Genomic DNA, 17,942 nt, shown 5'->3' on the forward strand with positions numbered 1-17,942 from the left:
AGACCATCTCTGCCTGCAGATTGCAGCCAAGCCTGGCTCAAATCCGACCAGGTCCACACTCCAACCCCCGAGCCAGCACTTGGCTCCTAAATCCACTCTGCTCCCTGGGCTCCCTCTCTGACGGCTCTGTCCCCTGCTCCGCAGTGCGTGCACCGTGACCTGGCAGCAAGGAACGTGCTGATCTGCGAGGGGAAGCTGGTGAAGATCTGCGACTTCGGGCTGGCCCGGGACATTGTGCGAGACTCTAACTACATTTCCAAGGGCAACGTGAGTACTGGGAGCCAGGTGTTTCCGCGATGCCCTTCCTCCCTGTCCTTCTCACCCAGGTGAGGTGTCTTTACCGGGCTACTAGCCCTGTGTGGGGCAGAACTAGCCTGGGATAACCCCTGCCTGAGAGCACACGTAGGCCATTATCCCACTGCCAGCAGCAAGGCTCATCGTTCCCCTGGATGCCTGGCCTGTGGCTTTGCACAGGGTCATGGAACGACACGCTCATGCTTTCTAGGCTCAGATGCAAGCAGTTAGGGAACTGCAACTGCAGTAGGGACATCGTGCTACCATGGCCCCTTCCAGCTGGGGCCCTGGGAGTGCTCTAGCACCTCGCACGCCATCCCCCTTTGCAGCGAGCAGCTTCGAGTCTCCGGTCCCCCACGCTTCTGCACCCAGCACGAGGGCTCTCCAGAAGGGAGGCCTGGGCTTTCAAGCAGGGAAAAGATCCCACGATGCGAATGAACGTCCTCCCCATCTTCTCTTGGCTTAACAGGTGTGAGCTGGGGCTTGGGGGCATTGCAGGAGGAGAACAGGAATCCCCGGCTCTTAGTGAGCATTCGCATGCTCATCTATCCATCTCAGCGTGCTTTCCAAAGGGAAGACTGTCATCAGCTGCACGTTGCTGTTGGGGAAACTGAGGCACAGGGAGGGGAAGTCACTTGCCCACAGTCACCCAGCAGACCCAGGCAGAGCCTCGTGTCCTGAATGCCAGCCCAGTGCTCTAGCTAGCGGCTGCAGTAGCATTCCCCTGGCCTGGAGAAATAGGTGAAGGAGGAAGGGAGGTTCAGTCTCCCTCCTTCCCTTCTCCTCCTGAGAAATCACAGTCTGGTATGCGAAAACGGGAACTCAGTGACCAAATCTCATTGCTGGAAAGCAAGGATCAGCCCCCACTGGGCCGTCAGAGCCTGGGCAGGGAGCAAGGTCCCTCCTGCATGGGACTTTCCAATGTAGCTTCAGCGTGGCTGCCTTTCCTGATAAAACAGGAAACGAAACTTAGCTCCCTCGCAACGCTTCCTGGGGATTATTTTTGATATCCCTTGCGCAAGTGGATCCATGTCCAAAGCATGCAGCAGAGCCCTCAGCCAGGCCTCTCCCAGCGGGTCTCAAGGCCTCCAGGCTGGAGTAGCACAGGAGATGGGGAGAGGAGAGGAGTTCCTCACCCCGGGGCCAGGTATCCACCTCCCATCAGGCCCCGGCCCGTCCCAAGCCTAAAGATGGAGGTCCATACCACAAAAGCGCAGTCAGGGGCTGGCGTCTGCATTCCCCTCCTGCCGGTGGCACAGACACGAGCCGTCATTGCCCAGCAGCCCAAACCCATTCCCACTTTGTGTTTTCCTCGCAGACTTTCTTGCCTTTGAAGTGGATGGCGCCCGAGAGCATCTTCAACAACCTGTACACGACCCTGAGTGACGTGTGGTCTTTCGGGATCCTCCTCTGGGAGATATTCACACTGGGTAGGTGTCCTGAAACTCCCCTCCCCTCCACCGAGCACAGCCCTTTGGCAAGGCGCCACCAAACCAGGAGCATCTTCTCTCCATTTCTCACCCACGCCAGGAGAAAGACCCCAGTCCTAAAGCCCCTCTTGTCCCCCGCGGTCCCTTAGGCTGATTTCCTGCTCTATTTTCTGTTCCAAGGTGGGACGCCCTACCCTGAGCTGCCCATGAACGAGCAGTTTTACAACGCCATCAAGCGGGGCTATCGCATGTCCAAGCCCACGCATGCCTCTGACGAGATGTAAGTGCTACCCACCCGAGTTCCCACTGGCCTTGCATCTTCCGATGCCTCCCCACCTCACCGCTCCCACCCTCTAACTCCTTGCACTAAGCTTTCCCCTCCACCTCTGTCTCCCCCAGCTACGATATCATGCAGAAATGCTGGGAAGAGAAGTTTGAGATCCGACCTTCCTTCTCACAGCTGGTGGTGCTGATGGGGAACCTGCTGATGGACGGCTACAAGAAGGTACGTCCCCAGAGCCCCCGTGCCTGCACGTTAGGGACAGATGAAGGGCTCTGGGTGTATCGCTCCCACCCTTCATCAAGCCTGTTGGATCAACCGCGTTAATCTGCAGATCAGTCCGCCTGATCTGACATCAAGCTCAGTTGGTGCATTTAAAGGAATAAGAGTGAGCTGCTCCCTTTGGGATAGTCTATGGTAGGGGCCAGCAAAAAAAAGCCTGTCCAGTGACATTGCCCAGTTTGTCCTGGGTGGTGGCAACGTCCGGGATGTATGAAAAAAAACCAAACACAAGCATTGTCTTATGGCTCGCGCCCAGCCCTGAGCTCTGTCCCTGGCTCTTCCCCAGAGTCAAGCCACTCCCTTCCACGTCTTCAACCACTGGCAGCTTTTAGGTGCCTGATCTGCCTCTTGCACAGGCTCTGAAGTGTCCCTTTAGATGCCCGAGGGAGCAGGGAGAGCTGACAGGGTCCCAGCTGGCTGTACCCACTCGCCTCACGTCGTGTTTCTTTGCCACTTGCCCCGCGGGCACAGAGGTACCAGCAGGTCGATGAGGAGTTCCTGAGGAGTGACCACCCTGCCGTCGTCCGCACTCAGCCCAGGATCGCCGGGGTGAACGGTGCCCAGCACAGCTCCAGCGCCAGCAGCATCCTCTATACTGCCGTGCAACAGAACGAAGGGGACAACGACTACATCATCCCCCTGCCCGACCCCAAGCCCGACGGAGCAGACGATATCCCCCAGGAAGCTTCCGTCAGCCGGGCCAGGTAGGCAACCCGAGCTTCCTCGTGCTTCCCCTACGTTGACCCCCCTCACCTCTGGCCTCTGACCTTTCTGCAAGCACCGTGGTGGCAAGGGTGGGCTGTGATGTGAGCAAGGAGGGCAAAGCTGGGATCTTCTCCCTGTCCCTCCAGGATCCTTAGATTTACCCACTGCCTGCCCCCTGTCCTGCCCACCCAGGCTGCCAGCTGGCATTCAGCATCCTCACGCTGGCAGGTGACACATCCCTGTTATCATGGCACAGGAGAGTCATGTGGGTCCCTCTCCGGCCATGAGAAACTTCAGACAGAGCATTTATTTCTCTGCTTCTTCCTCTCTCCTCCCTTCAGCTCTACACTGAACGAGGCAAACACCTCATCTACGATATCCTGCGACAGCCCCCTGATCCCAGCGCAGGATGAGGAACCAGAACCAGAACCGGAACCAGAACCAGAACCAGAGCTGAAGCCAGGCTGCCAGCAGCCGAGCCCTGGGCATCACGACACGGAGGAGAGCTTTCTGTAGCTGGCTCTGGGCTGATGCTGCACCTCACCCACCAGGGAGATGGGCCAGGGGCCAACCCAACCTGGCAGAGCTGTGCTATGCATCGGGGGACCCCTGTGCCTCAGTGCTCCTTTTTTCATCCCACCTTCCAGCACAACCGGGGAAAGACGGACGCGTTCCCTTTCTGTGCCAAAGGACCACGCGCCAACCCCCACCCCGTCCCATTGCTACACACCATCCCAGCCACCCAACTGTGGAAGAGCAGAGGCGTCTGCTCACAGAAAAACCTCTTCTCACCATGAAAGGAGATGCTGTCTCTATAGGAGACGTTGCCTTTCCCTCTGCTTGATTGCATATCCCAGCCTCTATCCCGCCCTGCTAAAATGCACGGCGCTGAATTCCAGCTCATCTCCATCGTACCCGCCTCTCTGATGCTCGGTGTAGCAGCCATGCGGTGGGCACAGCAGAGCTGCCAGGGATGGCCGGCTGGACAGACAGCCCCCTCTCGTAGCTCGCTGGTGAGGCGAAGAGAAGCCAAAAGGCCACACTCCAGCCATTAAGAGAAACGGGATTCTCCCTCAAGCACAACCAAGGTATAGCGACTGCCGAAAAGAGGCCTGCGGTGGGTCTCAGAGACGTTGGGTCGCTAGCCGGCGCACACACCCTCTGCAGCATTTCGGAGATGGGGCAGCACCGCAAGCACTGTGGTACAGGTACCCGTGGTGCTGCGCCACGTTGCTGCAGGCATCCCAAGGGGCTGTCCTAGATTGAACCCTCCTTCTGCTCAGAGCTGCTCCCTGGGCTGCCAAGGGCATGCCGGGACCTGGAGACACTCAGAGCCGTCTTCTCCTGTGTGAACGCTAACCCCGATCACTCGCTTCAAGGGAACAAGCCAGATCTCTTCATTCACCATCCAGGGCCAGTATAAGGAAGGAATGGCTACCTGTTCAACGTGATGCGCCGCTGAACCTGGCTGGGAGGGTCTCCCATCCCGGCTGTGTGTTGTCTGTGGGGACCAGGTAGAGTCAGGGGCTTGTCTGAGTTCCTCTTTCCTTCAGGACAGGGGGTGTCAACTGAGCCTCTTTCCCGAGGCAAAGCCATGCTGAGTGGCCAGGGTGCGAGCACACCAGCCTAGGAGGCCCAAAGACATCTCACATAAGACAGAGAGAGAGAGAGAGAAAAAGAGAGGCTGTGAAGTCCCCCGAGTGCCATGCCATGTCTATGCCCCCGCCACTGAGAAGCTGTTGGTGGCCCACCTGCCAGAGGGAAGCCACCAAGCAGCCTGTCCAGTTGCAAGGGGCCAGCTGATCCCAGGCAGATGTGGCGCCTGGAGCCCTGCGGGCTGGGAGCTGAACAGAAGAGGGAGGATCGGTCTGGAGGAAAGGGCTGGGGGGCATGACCCGATCACCCTCCCTTACAAAGCCATCTGCAGGGTGGACACGTGGAGACCCTCCCTCCTGCTTCACACCCAGCATTTCAAACAGAGTGTGAAGTCCCTGCCAAGGTGGGCAAGAAGCAGCCCAGCCGCGGTAGCAAGGGGAATCACTTCAATTGGGGAAACCGCAGTTTTCCTCCTCCGAGAGTACTGAGTAGACTCGAGCCTTTCCCGGGCCTCCATCACCTCTTTCACCTTCCCCTCCCCAGCCGCACTCAGTGGCTGCGTGCCTCCGGAGAGAGCTGGTCAGACATTGGGGTGACCCTTTGTTCATAGTGGCCTCGCTAAAGCTAGACCGAGGGGAACAGGCATGTCCCGTGAGGTTTGCCTTGCCAGTAAAATGCAAACACTGTTAGTGGTAGCCAGGAGAGTGCTGCTGATAATAACCACAGTCAGTACAGTTTGTCTTTTCCAGCCTGAAAGGTCAGCCTTCCCAGCATCCAGAGCATCTGCCCTGTGAACAGCAAACGTTTTTCCCCACGTACCAGTCCTCTAGTAAGCTCCATGTGCCATGAGCAGCCCCCAGGCCACAACACTGCAGCTGCGTGGGGTGAGACCGCTTTACCTTTACGTGGTGGAGGCTCAGGTGGGTACGTGCCACCGCAAGGTCAGCCCATGGGGTCTCACTCCTGCAGGGCCACTGCTCTTCTCCCACAATGCGAGTGGCACGTATGCTCCACCCGGGTGGGCTCGGGTCCCTGCATGATCACAGGCTTTACCTGCCAGGCTGGTTTCTCTCTTCACGGCGCCTCTTCTTACTCCTTGCAGTTGAACATGGGATCATAGCCCTGGAAGGGGCTTCCTGGGGTAAAGCCCATCCCTGCTGTTGCAAACATGGTATCATACAATCCTGTTCCCACTGTGAGCTTAGATGCTGGATGTGTCTAGGAGGGTTTGGACTGGGCGGATCCTGCCTCGGGCAGGGGGTTAGACTAGACGAGCTCTGGGGGGCCCTTGCAGCCCCATTTCTCTGTGATGTCTATGAATGACTGATCAGGCCCGTCTTTCAAAAAGTTAGGCCTCTTGCCACCACTCTGATTGATTTCTTCTTGGATTACTTCTTCCTGCAGACTATAGGTATGCATGGCCAGTGGGATCCCGCTTTGTTCTGCTGCCAACATCGTCCTTCAGCTTGAAACGCTTTCTTCCCTCCCTGCTGTCTCCCTTCCTGCCGTACTTTTGGAGAGTAATGCTCTCCTTTTGCTAAGCTAAGCGGTCCAGCCGGCTGCGTTCCTCTCCTAAGCCAGGCTCTCCATTCCCCTCCTCTTCCTCATCGCCTTTCTCTGCACCTGTTCCCGTTTCACTTCGTCTTTCTCGCATGTGGGTGGCCAGCACGGTGCCCAAGATCCCAGATGGCATCCTACCATTATCTTGCACAATGTCCTTCGTACTTCCCTCTGTCTACGGAAAATACCTTGCGTGATAGATCCTGGTATTGCACTGGTCTTTTCCACAGCTGCATTGCAGGGGAGGCTCAGAGCCAACCTGCGATCCACAAACGCAACCAGACCTTTCTCCTCTGCTGTCGCTGGAGCTGAGGGATTGTCAGCACATAGCAGAAATTCTTGTCGTTAGCCCTCAAGTGCATGATCTTGCCCTTTGCACTTTTAAACGCCCTCTGTTCCTGTTACTCCAGTCCCCAAGGCCTTCTGCTCGCCCACTGGATTGACAATGTTCCCAAATTTGGTTTCATCAACCGTTTTCTTTCCCCTTCTCCTACATTTTGTGCCCAAGTCCTCAATGAAATAAGATCGGTCCCAAGACTGATCCTTAACAAGCTCCTCTAGTAACTCCCCTCTCACCTGAGGCTGCCCTGGGTAACCAGTTGCCATCTCTCCTTTAGCCAGTCCCTTGCTCGCTTTGCAACATCTCATATTAATCATCTCCAGCTTCACTAATTATTTCCCACATGTCACCATATTGGATGCTTTTCTGGTGTCCTGAGAGATACAATCTACTGCATATCACAGATTAGATAGCTTAGCAAAGAAAGAGATCAGACTGGTCTGGTTTAGCTCCAGCAAACCCAGGTTGTATTTTCTCTCGCCCCCCTTTTCTTTTTTTTCTTTTCCCTCGTTGTCTTTATTCTTTCCTTCAAAGCTCCCCCTGACACCTGTCCTGTTGCTGAGGTCAGCTTAACAGGCCTGTTGTTGCTCTAATTACTTCCCTCCACCCTTCATCTTCAAACAGATGCTACCTTAGATGTTCTCCAACCAGTTGGCATTACCCTTAAGTTACTAGAGTTATTAAAATAGTTGCTGCCAAGCCCATTCTTGCACTCCGTGGTATTTTCAGGTCTTTACTTGAAATACCCCATTAGCTGCTGCCTCTCTGTGCAACGCTGCACTGCACACATCAGACCTTCTGGCTCTGGCGGCGGGAGTCACAGGCAAAGGGAACCTGATGCCAGTCGGATGCTTTGTGGCCCTGTCTGGGCTCGATGCGAAGTGTCTGATCTGCTTTCCGCTTGGCTGCAGAACTTAGTTTCACATCCTGCCCAGGGCGTGCGGTGAGATTGCTGCCTTGCCGCCGCAGTAGAAAGCCTTTCAGCTCAGGGTAGAGGGTGCTGGCCAGGTGAGCGCCACGCAAGGTAAGACACCAGCCAGGTAGCCCCAGGAAACCCAAGGAGGGAACCCCGTTTTCCAAAGAGTGGACTCACTTGGCTCAATTCACCACATTGGAAACAGCTCTGGGGAAAGCCCCCCAGGTGCCCACAGAACAGAGTCAGTGGCCCAAACCAGCCCAGATTTAGGGTTCACCGCCTCTCTCTCTCTCTCTCTCTCTCTCCCCCCCTCCCTACTTCTGACATTCCAGCCCCCGGTAAATCAGACCATGGGGGGCAAAATACCATAACTTTTCCGTTGCCATCAATTGTAACCGGGATGCGTCCAATCCTATTCAGAAGGGAACCAATGCCTCTAGGTTTTAGTTTATGTGGTTGGTTTTGTTTGGTTGTGGGGTTTTTGTGTATGTAGAGATGAGCCCAAACTGAACCCCACATCCCAGCCCCTAAATCTTTCCAGCCTCCGCAAAGGGAATCCAGTTCTGCAGTTTGGGGCCATCTCTACCGCCTCTCTTTAATTGTATGTTACGCCGCAGCTCGTCCAATGTTATCAGCACCAGTATAAGCCTGTTCTTTCTGCCAGCCACTATTCCTTGTGCTATGTATATCCGGGGGATGCCTGTCACGCCGCAGTGTTTCTTTCCATGTTTAAGACGCTTATGCTGATGTGCACGCGGTTTGTAGTCCTCTTGTCTTCTGCTCCTCGGATGTGTTGTTTAAACCAGTGTTTGGCGCTGCGTTGTGAAATTCAGAGCATGGTGGACTTGACTTGCAATGAGCTGCCTCGGTTCCCAGCCCCGGGGACCCTGCTGGAGGGGGCTTCCCAGCGGCAGGAGTTTGCCAGGCACCGACAAAGAGCAGCCAGTAGAAAGTTGGCCAAAGTGGGAAATGCCCCCTTGTGCAGGCCCAACAACTCTCCGAGAGGTTCAGGGCCAGGTGGACAGAAACATCCAAGAGATTCGGTAATAGGGTGGGACGGGGCACCACATTAGGCGCCAGTGCATGACCCTGGATGGAGGCAGGCAGGGGGTCTCCTCACTGCATCTTTTGGGAGAGCTTTACCAAAGGCAAGCTGCATTGTGAGCAAGGCAGGGGCAGGCACCCCTCCGCAGGGTTTACTCCTCATTCACACATCACGCCTCGGTGCTGCCCCCGAGCCCAGCTTTGGGGTCACGGTATTGGTGTCCAGAGTGCCCACACATGCCATGGTGCAAGGAACCGTGGCCGCCAGCCAGAGCAGCCCCCGAGAGCTGGCAGGGCCAAGCACAGCAGCACGGCTCAGCGATGGCACGTCCATTCAGAGAGCAGCCGAGCGGCAGCTCCTGGGCACCTGCAGGCCCTGCCCTCCTGGCCCTGCCCAGGTGAAGCCTACCAGGACCTCAGGCTACCTCCCAGACTGCTGCCACGGCCTGAAGTCACTCAGCTGGGTGGCATTGCAGCAGCTGGGACAACAGCAGACCTGGGGGCTGCAGGATTGAGAGAGTGGGGAGAGTCAGGACTTCTACCTAATCAGATGAAACATTACCTGGTGCCTTCTGTCCTGGCAGCATGCGCCTGTCCTGGGCTCTTCCTCCGCCACGTTCATGCCTGGATGGAAACATCTCCTGCGCTCATCTTTGTCGTTAGCCTGTCTAAAGTCATGGGGGGTGGGGGGGAGAAGCCAAACTGAGATCAAACTACGGTACCAAAGAGCTAATGTCCTCCTAGGTGTTTACAAGTGTGTTAGTAGGACTCTTATTACATCGCATTTATACCCGTGAGATATTATTTTTATGCTGTAAACTTTACACACGTGTTTTTAAAGAAAAGGTTTTTTAAAATTAAAAAGTTTTGTTTTCTTTTTCATCCTCTCTCTGCTTGCCATTACTGGATGTTTTTTGCTGGGTTCCCGCCCCCTGCCCCCCTGTAATCTCTCATCTGGTTGCATTTGGGTTTTATTGGGAACAAAGATTAGCCGTGGTAAGGGTGAGAGAGAAGAATGTTAATGCGTTGCGTATAGCCGCTGGCTTAGGCAAGGCTAAGCTGGGGTACCAAGCGGAGAGCAAGAGAGCGACGGTCTCATAGCCAGGCGCTGAGCCCACAGCCCCGGTGCGGGAGCAGGTCCCGTGGGCACGGCTGGCTCTGCCCAAAGGACTGGTGAACAGGCTGGGAGTCATCGCTGCTCCGGAGGGGGCAGGTGAGTAGATGGAGCTGGAGATGCACAATTCAGCGGCTCCCTGCTAATGATCCCCGGGGAGGGAAGAGTCCAGGGCTTCCCCCATCCTGCACAGCCAGCCCCGAACGCCAAGCTCGGGGCAATGTCCACTGTCCAGCAGGGTGACCTGTCTGGCGGCCAGAAACCACATCACCGACAGATCTGTGGGGAGAGATCGATCTTCCCCATGGCTCCCCTCCCCCTTCTCCCCCAACTTAGGACTTGTGCAGGGCCCCTCCAAATAGTTTGTAACCCCTCCCCACACGCTCTTTACAGGGACACCAATAAATCCCTACACCCTAACCCGACCCTCATACCAGGTCCCATCTCCTACCACACCTGCTGCCCCTCATCCCCTCTGCCCCTGGGGAGCTGAAGCATGGAGAGCCAGGCTCCCCAGGACACCAGCCCCCTCCTGCGTGCTATGGCTCCAATGGGACTGTGCATCCCTGTCCATCCCGTGACATTGAACCGCCCCATGCAGAAAGAAAGGGACAGCAAGTGTCTTGCCTTTCCACCAACAGTTTGTAAATCTGCCCTGCAAAGCCTGGCTGTGCCTGCCTGGGTGACAGTTGCACTGGTGCCCCGCAGGGATCCCCACTATAGCCATCGCCCCAAGTCCAGACACCAGCACCGAAAACCTCCTGCCCCAGGCAGCCCCGGTATAGCCATCGCCACAAGTCCAGACACCAGCACCGAAAACCTCCTGCCCCAGGCAATCCCAGTATAGCCATCACCTCAGGTCCAGACACCAGCACAGAAAACCTCCTGCCCTGGGCACCTAGTCTGGCTGGCCCTGTCTCCACCCTGGATAGTTTCATCTGCTGAAGTCGAGGCTGGTGCTTTCTGACTAGGATGCTCTTCCCAAGGGAAAGGCACCCGGTCACGCTGATTCACAGGGCAGGCTGAGCTGGCACAGGCAGTCCAGCCTCTCTCCTCTACCAACTGAGTCAGCAGGAGCTGAATCAACAAGCAAAAAAAGCCCCCCTACCCCCACCCCTAAAGACATAGTCGTGCCTCTCCCAGGGACGGGAGATGGCAGGCAGGGAGGGGAGGGGAAGCTGCTTTTTGGGATCCAGTTCATTCCCACAGGGTACTTGGTCATTGCTTAGATCATTGGTGTTATCAGGTAGGTTGGAGATGATGTACAGGCTACACATGAAGGTGAGACCCATTGCAATCACTTAGCCACAAGTACCATGTCCGCTGGCCCTGCGCTAAGCCATGAACTTCCCTGAGCCCCAGCCAAAGCCTGAAAGGAGCCGGTGATGGAGGGTGGCTCATGGGCCACCAGGGAATGGCTGGACCGTGCCACCATGGAGGTGTTCTTGTCCCGGACTCGAAATCCCTTCTGGAGTTTGCATTGGTGGGAGCCCCAGTGGCCTCCACAGGGAAGCCCCAGTCCACCCAGCTGTGCAAAGTCTCCATCAGGCAGCAATGTGGGGAGAAGCAGCAGGACAAAAGGCAGAAGAGGAGCAGAGGGAGAGTCAAATCCAGGACTTCTCCAGATCTTGCCCCTCCCTGGACCATCGCATTTTCCACCAGGCCTGAGCGGCGGTAGCAAGGGGTCAGCCTGATTCACCCCAACACAGGCACAGCCCAACAGGAGTGGAGAAGCTTCCACACCTAGAAGGGGAAAGGGCCTGACTGAGCCGGGGGCTGACAGTCGTGTCGCCACGAGACACTATGCACAACCACACACATCCACAGCAAGACCCAACCCCAGGGCCCTTTCTCATGAAGACAGCACCACTGAGCCCCATTCCCTCAGGAAAAGACACGTCCCCTTTGCTAACTTCTAATGGCAATAGCCACGGCCAGCGGGATGGGCAGGAGCATGCTGGAGCTCGCTCTGTCAGCGGTCAAAAACCTTCCTTGGAGCCAAGTCCCACTGCAGCTCCTGGCCCCAGGAGGAGTGTGAATCCTGCCTTTGCTATGACCTAACTTCTTGGGTAGCCCTGGTTCCTCATCTCTGTCCTCACTGGACTGCTGTTAGCCTAGCCTGTGCTGTGCAATGCAGCACAAACCCTGGCCTCCCTGGCACAAACCCCTCTGCCCGTGCTCACGTCATGCAGAGGGCACTGGATGCCAGCACGTCAGAAAGTCTCATGGACTCCACTAGTGCGGCTGCAGAGATGATGCTACATCCAGCACTAACAGCCTGACTTCATCTCTCAGCTCTCGATAGGATGAAACCAGGCAGGGAGATGAGCCGCTGAGGCTCCAACCACTTCAGCTGGAGCCCCGACCCTCTGGCTCAGGGCTACCACCATCGTTACCACCTTTGGCAGTGCACTACGTGGGGAGCAGCTTGTCTTCAGCAGGTTTGCTGTATAGGTTTTCTCCAGACTCAATGTAGAGCATGCTTCTTTCTGCCCCTTGCCAGCCCTTCCCCAAGCCATCTCCAGCCAGGAAAAGGCATCAGAGCTCCACGCACTGACCCCTGAAGTGAGGCAGCACCAGCACTGCCTCCTGCTCGTCCCGTCTTCTGCAGTCCCTGGAAGAGGGTGGCTGGAATAGAGTGAACCCTACCTGCAACCCCAGGAGTCTGCACGGGGCGAGAGGACAAGGGTCGGCCTCTGGGACGCCTCACGGGCAGCGCTGTCCCCATGAAGATGTTCCCTTTCAAACACTGAGTCTCTGAGCAGCTCTCTCCTGGGAGCTGCCGTCCCTCCCTTCGTCTTGCTGCTCCCCTCTCACACATCCAGACCCCAAAGCAGACACCTTCCCTGCTCACCTGCAGGTGCTCAGCACCTCCGAAAAGAGCAAGCCCCCATACTCACGGAGAGATGGTTGTTCTCCCAGCAGCTTTGCCTGTGGGCTCAGGGCAATGTGAGGATAGGAGTACCCTCTTCCCTGCAGCAGTGCCACGGTGCAGGCAGCGGTGTGCGCCAAACTCTTGTCATCAGCAACGTGCAGCCTTAGCCAATGGAGGTGTCACGAGTTTACAAAAACCCTAAGCAGGATTTGGGCTCGCTATAACGGCTGTGGATGTGGCAGACCCCATATGTGAACTGCAGTCTCCCAACCCTGGGGATGGTCAAACTGCAGCCTGGATGCCACAAATGACACGGGCAGCCTGTGCGGAGCAGCAGTTCAGGCAGGGGGACCACGGAGGGAAGCAGAAAGCAGAGCAGCAGCTTGAGAAGGGGAAGGGGACTGGAGGAGCACTCGGGGAGGGTGTGGGGCTAATTTGCGGTATGCCTGCCAAAAAGCTTGGCCCCCACTGCCTTAGATGATCAGCTCACGCTCCTGAGTGCCCCTCCAAGCCTTCCCCGCTCTGCCCGCAGGGCTCTGGGCATGCATACAAGGTACGGCAGGGTCAGCTAGGGTGCGAGCTGCATGCCATCAATGCCAGGGTAACTGCCCAGGTGCATGCCCTTACCCTGAGGTAAATGCACATGGCCTGGTCTCGAGCTGACCGAGAGGTGGCAACAGGAGCGTATTAGGGGTGGGGAGAAAGCGGGGGCTGGACTAGACAAGGATGCTGGAGCCAGCAACTAGCAGGCTGTTGCAGGTCACAGGCAAGTGCATGGTCATACATGTTAACCCCCTAGACCACACATACACACCCTCCCCGCTCTCAGATAAGCTGGTCCCAACTATCCCAGGTCCACGGATGCTCCAGTCCCACGGCGGTGCAATTTTCCGCGGCCGCAGTACATTACCTGCCAGCTCCCCATGAGCCGGTGACTTGCCAACATGTGGCATGTTTTGCGAGGGGCCATTCGGGAGGGGAGCAGAAACAGCTGAGAGATTGTTTCCTTTCCCTGTCAACGTGTGCTTCAGTCGAGTGAGTCAGGGCTCTCCAAACTGGGACTTTGTTCCTGGAAAAGAAAGAGAAGGGGAGAAGTAAACTTCCTTCGAAAAGCCCCTTTGGCTTGAAAGAAGGGAAGAAGCTACGGCCCAGCGTCTCCTGCGGTCTGTCTCACCTAATTACCCCGCTCTCGGCTCCAGACTTGCCTCCTTCTGCCCAGGCTAAAATCTCTGCCTGTGTCTGTCTTCTCCTGGGGGATCTCTCACCATCCGCCAGACCCCAGCATGGCCAAGGCAGCGCTCTGAATCCCCGACCCCCCCCGTCTCCCTCCTTGACCCTTGCAAACACCACCATCCCGTCTGCCACTCGCCCCATAACCTGCCCCCCAGGAAGGGCACCATCAACACTCAGGCCTCTCTCCAGGTGTCCGTATCCAGGCCACCCTGGGATCTGGGGCTGGAGCCTGGAGGAGCTGGGGATGCCTCCTCTCGCAGAAAGGGGAAGAGAAGAGGGCCGGGGAGCAGTGAGCCCCAAGTCTGGAGGAGACCCTGGGCTGGGCTATGGCCCCCAGGTTTTGGGGTTCAGAGTCTGAAGCTTCTCGCACCCTGAGGGGCAAGTCCCTTGGGTAGCAAAGGCTCTGGTGCCAGACCCGGCCACCCAGAGGCGCTGCACCCACAGATGCAGCCCTTCGCTGCCTCTTCCAAATTCCTCCTAAAAGCCCCTGTTTCACCACAATGCTCTCACATAACAGTGATAACCTGAAGTCCCTCGCACCCTGCTCTTGCTGCTGACTCTGCTGCCTGTCTGCATCCCGCTGCCTTTCACTCGGACTCTGCTTTGGGGTAGGGCCCCTCTGTTTGAGCGGGTGTTTGTACAGCGCCTGGCGTGCTGGCCAGGATGGGAGCTCCTGGAGGCTAGGGTAAGGCAAGCCATAATGGCAAATCTTTGCCCGAGTGCTGAAAAATGCTCTCCAGAGTGAAGGGAGGCAGCCGCTCTTCAGGCAGGTCCCCCACTTGATGCCCTGCCTCGCATCCATGCCACCAGCCTCATGGGTACCGTCAGGTCTGGGCCAGGTCAAACAGCCCCAGGCTTCTTTCCAGATGTGGGATCCAGATGTGGGATTTGCAGGGCCTCAGTTCTCTACAGTGTAGGACAGGTCTGGTTTTGTAACACCTGATGCTTGCAGGTCTCTTGAATGTCACTGATTAGGTTGACTTGACGAGCCCAGCTTAGGTACCAGCTGAGGCATCACCAGGGCAATGTCCTGTGAATGGTCAATGGAAGTAGCATCCCACACCCCTTTCCTCCCCTGCCCTGATGCTGGTTATTTGCCTGGAGCTCTGGCCCCCAAATCAACCAGACTTCCAGGAACGGACGCCTGAGGTCTTTGCTTCCCTCTGGGCCTCGCTGGGCCAACCCTCTCTGGGCTCCCTGGACACTTCTCCCAGGGTGAAAATGCCTGCGCTTCATGCTCCAACTCCTTGTGCTAGATTAGCACAGCTTGGCTGGCTGCATTCATTGCCAGATTGGCCAAAAGTGGCCTGAAATCGGTTTCTTCCCCCATGCCAGTGCAAGAGCATAGGATGGCATCCACACCCCAATGCGCCTGCCTAAAGGGAGCTGTGACGGGGCCTGGTTCCCACGTCCGTATTTTGGAAAAGTTTCGTAAGTAAAGTATTTACGTCAATCTGCTCCCCATGATTCAGTGGCTGCGATGCTGAACGTGCTGCCATCACAGACCCATGACACCGCCCAGCGCGGAGGGTGGGCAGCAGCAGATCTAGACCAATGCCGAGGACGGTCCTTGCAAACGAGGCGTGGTGAAGGGCCATTCTCTGCCCCGGTGCCCCTCCCTGGGGCGGAGGGGTCTGCTTTTGATGACATGGTGTAACTCTCCTTCTTCACAGAACTAGGGATTTCCTAATTTGTGGTCAGTTTTGAAAAAAAAAAAAAAAGAGAAGTTTCTCCCAGATCAAGCAAGCCCCTGAAGGAGTCAGCGTCACTCTCCACTCCAGCCTTCTCCCTCCAGGGGACCCGCCGTGCTGGGCACCGGCTTCTCACCTGCGTGTGGCATACCTGATCGGTGCTGAGCGAGCCCCAGGGGACATGGGGCCTGGCCTCCTGGTGCTTCTAGTGGCAGCTGGCATCTGGCATGGTAAGTCTGAGCGCGCCAACTTCACTGAGCCCCGGGAAGCTTTACGCGGTGGGCCAGAGTGGGTGGCTAGAGGGAGAGTGGAGCTCTGGGGCAGCACAGGGCAGTTTGCAATACCTGCACATGGCCGTATCGACAGGCCCATGGGCCCGTGCTGTGAAGGCACATCCACTTGCAACGCTGGGCACCAGGAAAGGGGCAGGCTCCAGGAGATGCCAGAAGCTCCAAGACAATTTAAGACACCCCTTCCTGACTTGAAAGGTAACTCGGCGCCTGGGAGAACTGACACGTGTTTAGCACGCGAGATGTCTGAGGTCTAGCAACTTCCAATAGTTGCTCGCGACCTACTAGAATTAGCAGGTTACATGTCTCCATCCGTAGGTACCCAAATTACTTTATACCCCCAGCCCCCGTGTCCTTTTAAGGGCTGAAACTTGGTTGAACTGTGCCACAGCTCTTGGCCAAGCCCTGGGCTCATCCTGTCAATGCTGATCTTGATGCTTGGACACCTGCTGTGCAGTAAAGTGCAAGCAGCACTGGGCGAGCAGAGACAAACTGTCCTTCGGAGGGCTGGGTAACAAGCTGGATCCTCCAGGAAGCATCAGGGGTTGCGTCAGGCAGGGGGTTCTCTAAACTTCATCCTTGGCCACCCAAATTGGTTGTGAGCTTAAAGTGGTCAGACTCAGGGAGCAGCAGCAACAGCTCCTTCTCTGCACCCTCATCTGTAGGAGGGGATGCAGGTGCTGCTACAGGGTCAAACTGCCTGTGAGCATTGCTGCTCCTGGTCTTCAGCGGCCGAGTCTTTATCTGAGTTGCCTGCAAATCTCACAGCCCATGGTGTGGGTGTAGGAGGTCTGCAAGGGCTTGCATGGTGCTTGCTGTCTGGATTGATAAGTCTGTTTCCTGACTCCTTGGTGAGCCAGGCTCTTCTCAGCACTCGCTGGGCTTGCCTTCACCACAGAGCCCTCTGTCCCCAAACAGGGCTTTCCTCTCCCGGTAGGGTCAGGATGCCCAAATCATTGGTGGGCTCCTCCACAAGCTTGACATGCCCATAAGCATGTGGGAATCAGATATTTTAAAGATCTGGCTTGGAGCATTTCCCGTCTTCTATGGTGGGATGCATTTCCAAAGGTTTGCCCCCATCTTAAGGAGGTCCCAAATGAAGCCTCAGGCCTGCACGGAGATGCTGGCTGGGCAGCGTGGGACATGGCAGGGGCTCTACGTTTCTCTAAGGATGTCTGTGGAAGGTCACTCTTGATGCTGGAAGCCACTGGAGCAGCCTGGCATGGAAAGTAACCTTCCTTGGGGGTTGTCTGTATGGATCTGACTATCCCGAAGGTGGCTCTTGTCTGGCGGATGCCAGCAGCATTGCTTCTAACAACTGCCAGCGGTTAGAGCGGTCTGCCTGTGAGGCTGACAAAGCCACAGCCCAGCTGCTTCCCAACACCGCAGCCCCTACCTGACCACGGAGGCTTCCCACCGTGCAGGAGTTGCTCGGGGCTCCCACTCTCATCAAACCATTCCCCATCTAGCTAGCTGCCAGGACCCAATCCTGCAGGCATGCTCTAAACCTGCCCCAGTCCTGTGCAGCTGGCACACAAGGTGGGGAAAGGAGAACATGCCTTGGCAGTGAACGAGTGCCCTGAAGCATGGTAAGCCTGGCTTCATGGCTGCTCTGCCAGACCTGGAGCCAGGCACTGAATGGTATTGGGGAGAGTAGCGCTTCCAACCCCTGGCACTGAGCTCTGGAGCCTGTCAGCCTCCCTCTCTGGCCTCTTGTATATAATATCCCGTTATTTATGCCAAGTGGAGCAGCTTGCACCGAAGGCACCTGCACCCCCGAGAGCACTTGCCTGCAGTGGAAAAGGTGGATTCAAAGCCCTGCTTCTAACAGGGCAAAGACAGAGTTGGAGCCTGGATCCCACAAGAGAAACCTAGCCATCTTGGACAAGCCTTTGTTAAATCCCTGCGGAGGAGAGACCAGGCTGACCCGGCACCCAGCTGCTCACGTCTGAAGGTCCCCAGCACATGGAGGGCCCCGTCTGGCTTGGAGAAAAGCACTTCTCTCAAGCCAGGGCAGTCACGCTGGCACTTAAGCCTTGCCAGCTTAGGCAGCTCCACACTGAGCTGGATTGAGAGGAGCCTCTGATGAGACCTGTAACTCTCCCCACACCCTGCCCAACAACCCTGGCCCCTCCTGCAAAGTCGACAATTCCCGGGAACTCGAAAGCAGGGACCGCAGAGCCGTGCCAGGTGCCTCTGAGGATCTCCACACAAGATATCCAGCATGGTTAAGCCATAACCACCCCTGTGAGCGTGTCCAGCGTCCACCCCGCATCCGTGGCTTTCCCATTC

The 17,942-nt window shown here is 56.7% G+C and overlaps 2 protein-coding genes across 7 annotated transcripts in view; both read left to right on the forward strand.

Annotated features, from left to right (window-relative positions):
• Positions 1–9,329, forward strand: part of PDGFRB (platelet derived growth factor receptor beta) — a 45,375-nt gene extending 36,046 nt beyond the window's left edge. For all 3 annotated transcript variants that reach the window (XM_006021161.3, XM_014518757.2, XM_014518756.2), the window contains exons 18-23: positions 145–267; positions 1,613–1,724; positions 1,905–2,004; positions 2,124–2,229; positions 2,758–2,990; positions 3,333–9,329. In XM_006021161.3, coding sequence (XP_006021223.1) covers positions 145–267; positions 1,613–1,724; positions 1,905–2,004; positions 2,124–2,229; positions 2,758–2,990; positions 3,333–3,507 — 849 coding nt within the window. In that variant the 3' untranslated portion in view covers positions 3,508–9,329. The remainder of the gene's footprint in view (positions 1–144; positions 268–1,612; positions 1,725–1,904; positions 2,005–2,123; positions 2,230–2,757; positions 2,991–3,332) is intronic.
• Positions 9,330–15,367: 6,038 nt separating this feature from the next.
• Positions 15,368–17,942, forward strand: part of CSF1R (colony stimulating factor 1 receptor) — a 28,613-nt gene continuing 26,038 nt past the window's right edge. For 2 of the 4 annotated variants that reach the window (XM_014518758.2, XM_025200995.1), the window contains exon 1: positions 15,370–15,590. In XM_014518758.2, the coding sequence (XP_014374244.1) occupies positions 15,542–15,590 (49 nt within the window). In that variant the 5' untranslated portion in view covers positions 15,370–15,541. Of the gene's footprint in view, positions 15,591–17,942 lie in introns of all 4 variants that reach the window. The other 2 variants (XM_025200997.1, XM_025200996.1) reach the window with 2 other exon arrangements.

Source organism: Alligator sinensis, unplaced genomic scaffold, assembly GCF_000455745.1.
Source record: "Alligator sinensis unplaced genomic scaffold, ASM45574v1 scaffold550_1, whole genome shotgun sequence".
NCBI classification, from domain to species: domain Eukaryota; kingdom Metazoa; phylum Chordata; order Crocodylia; family Alligatoridae; genus Alligator; species Alligator sinensis.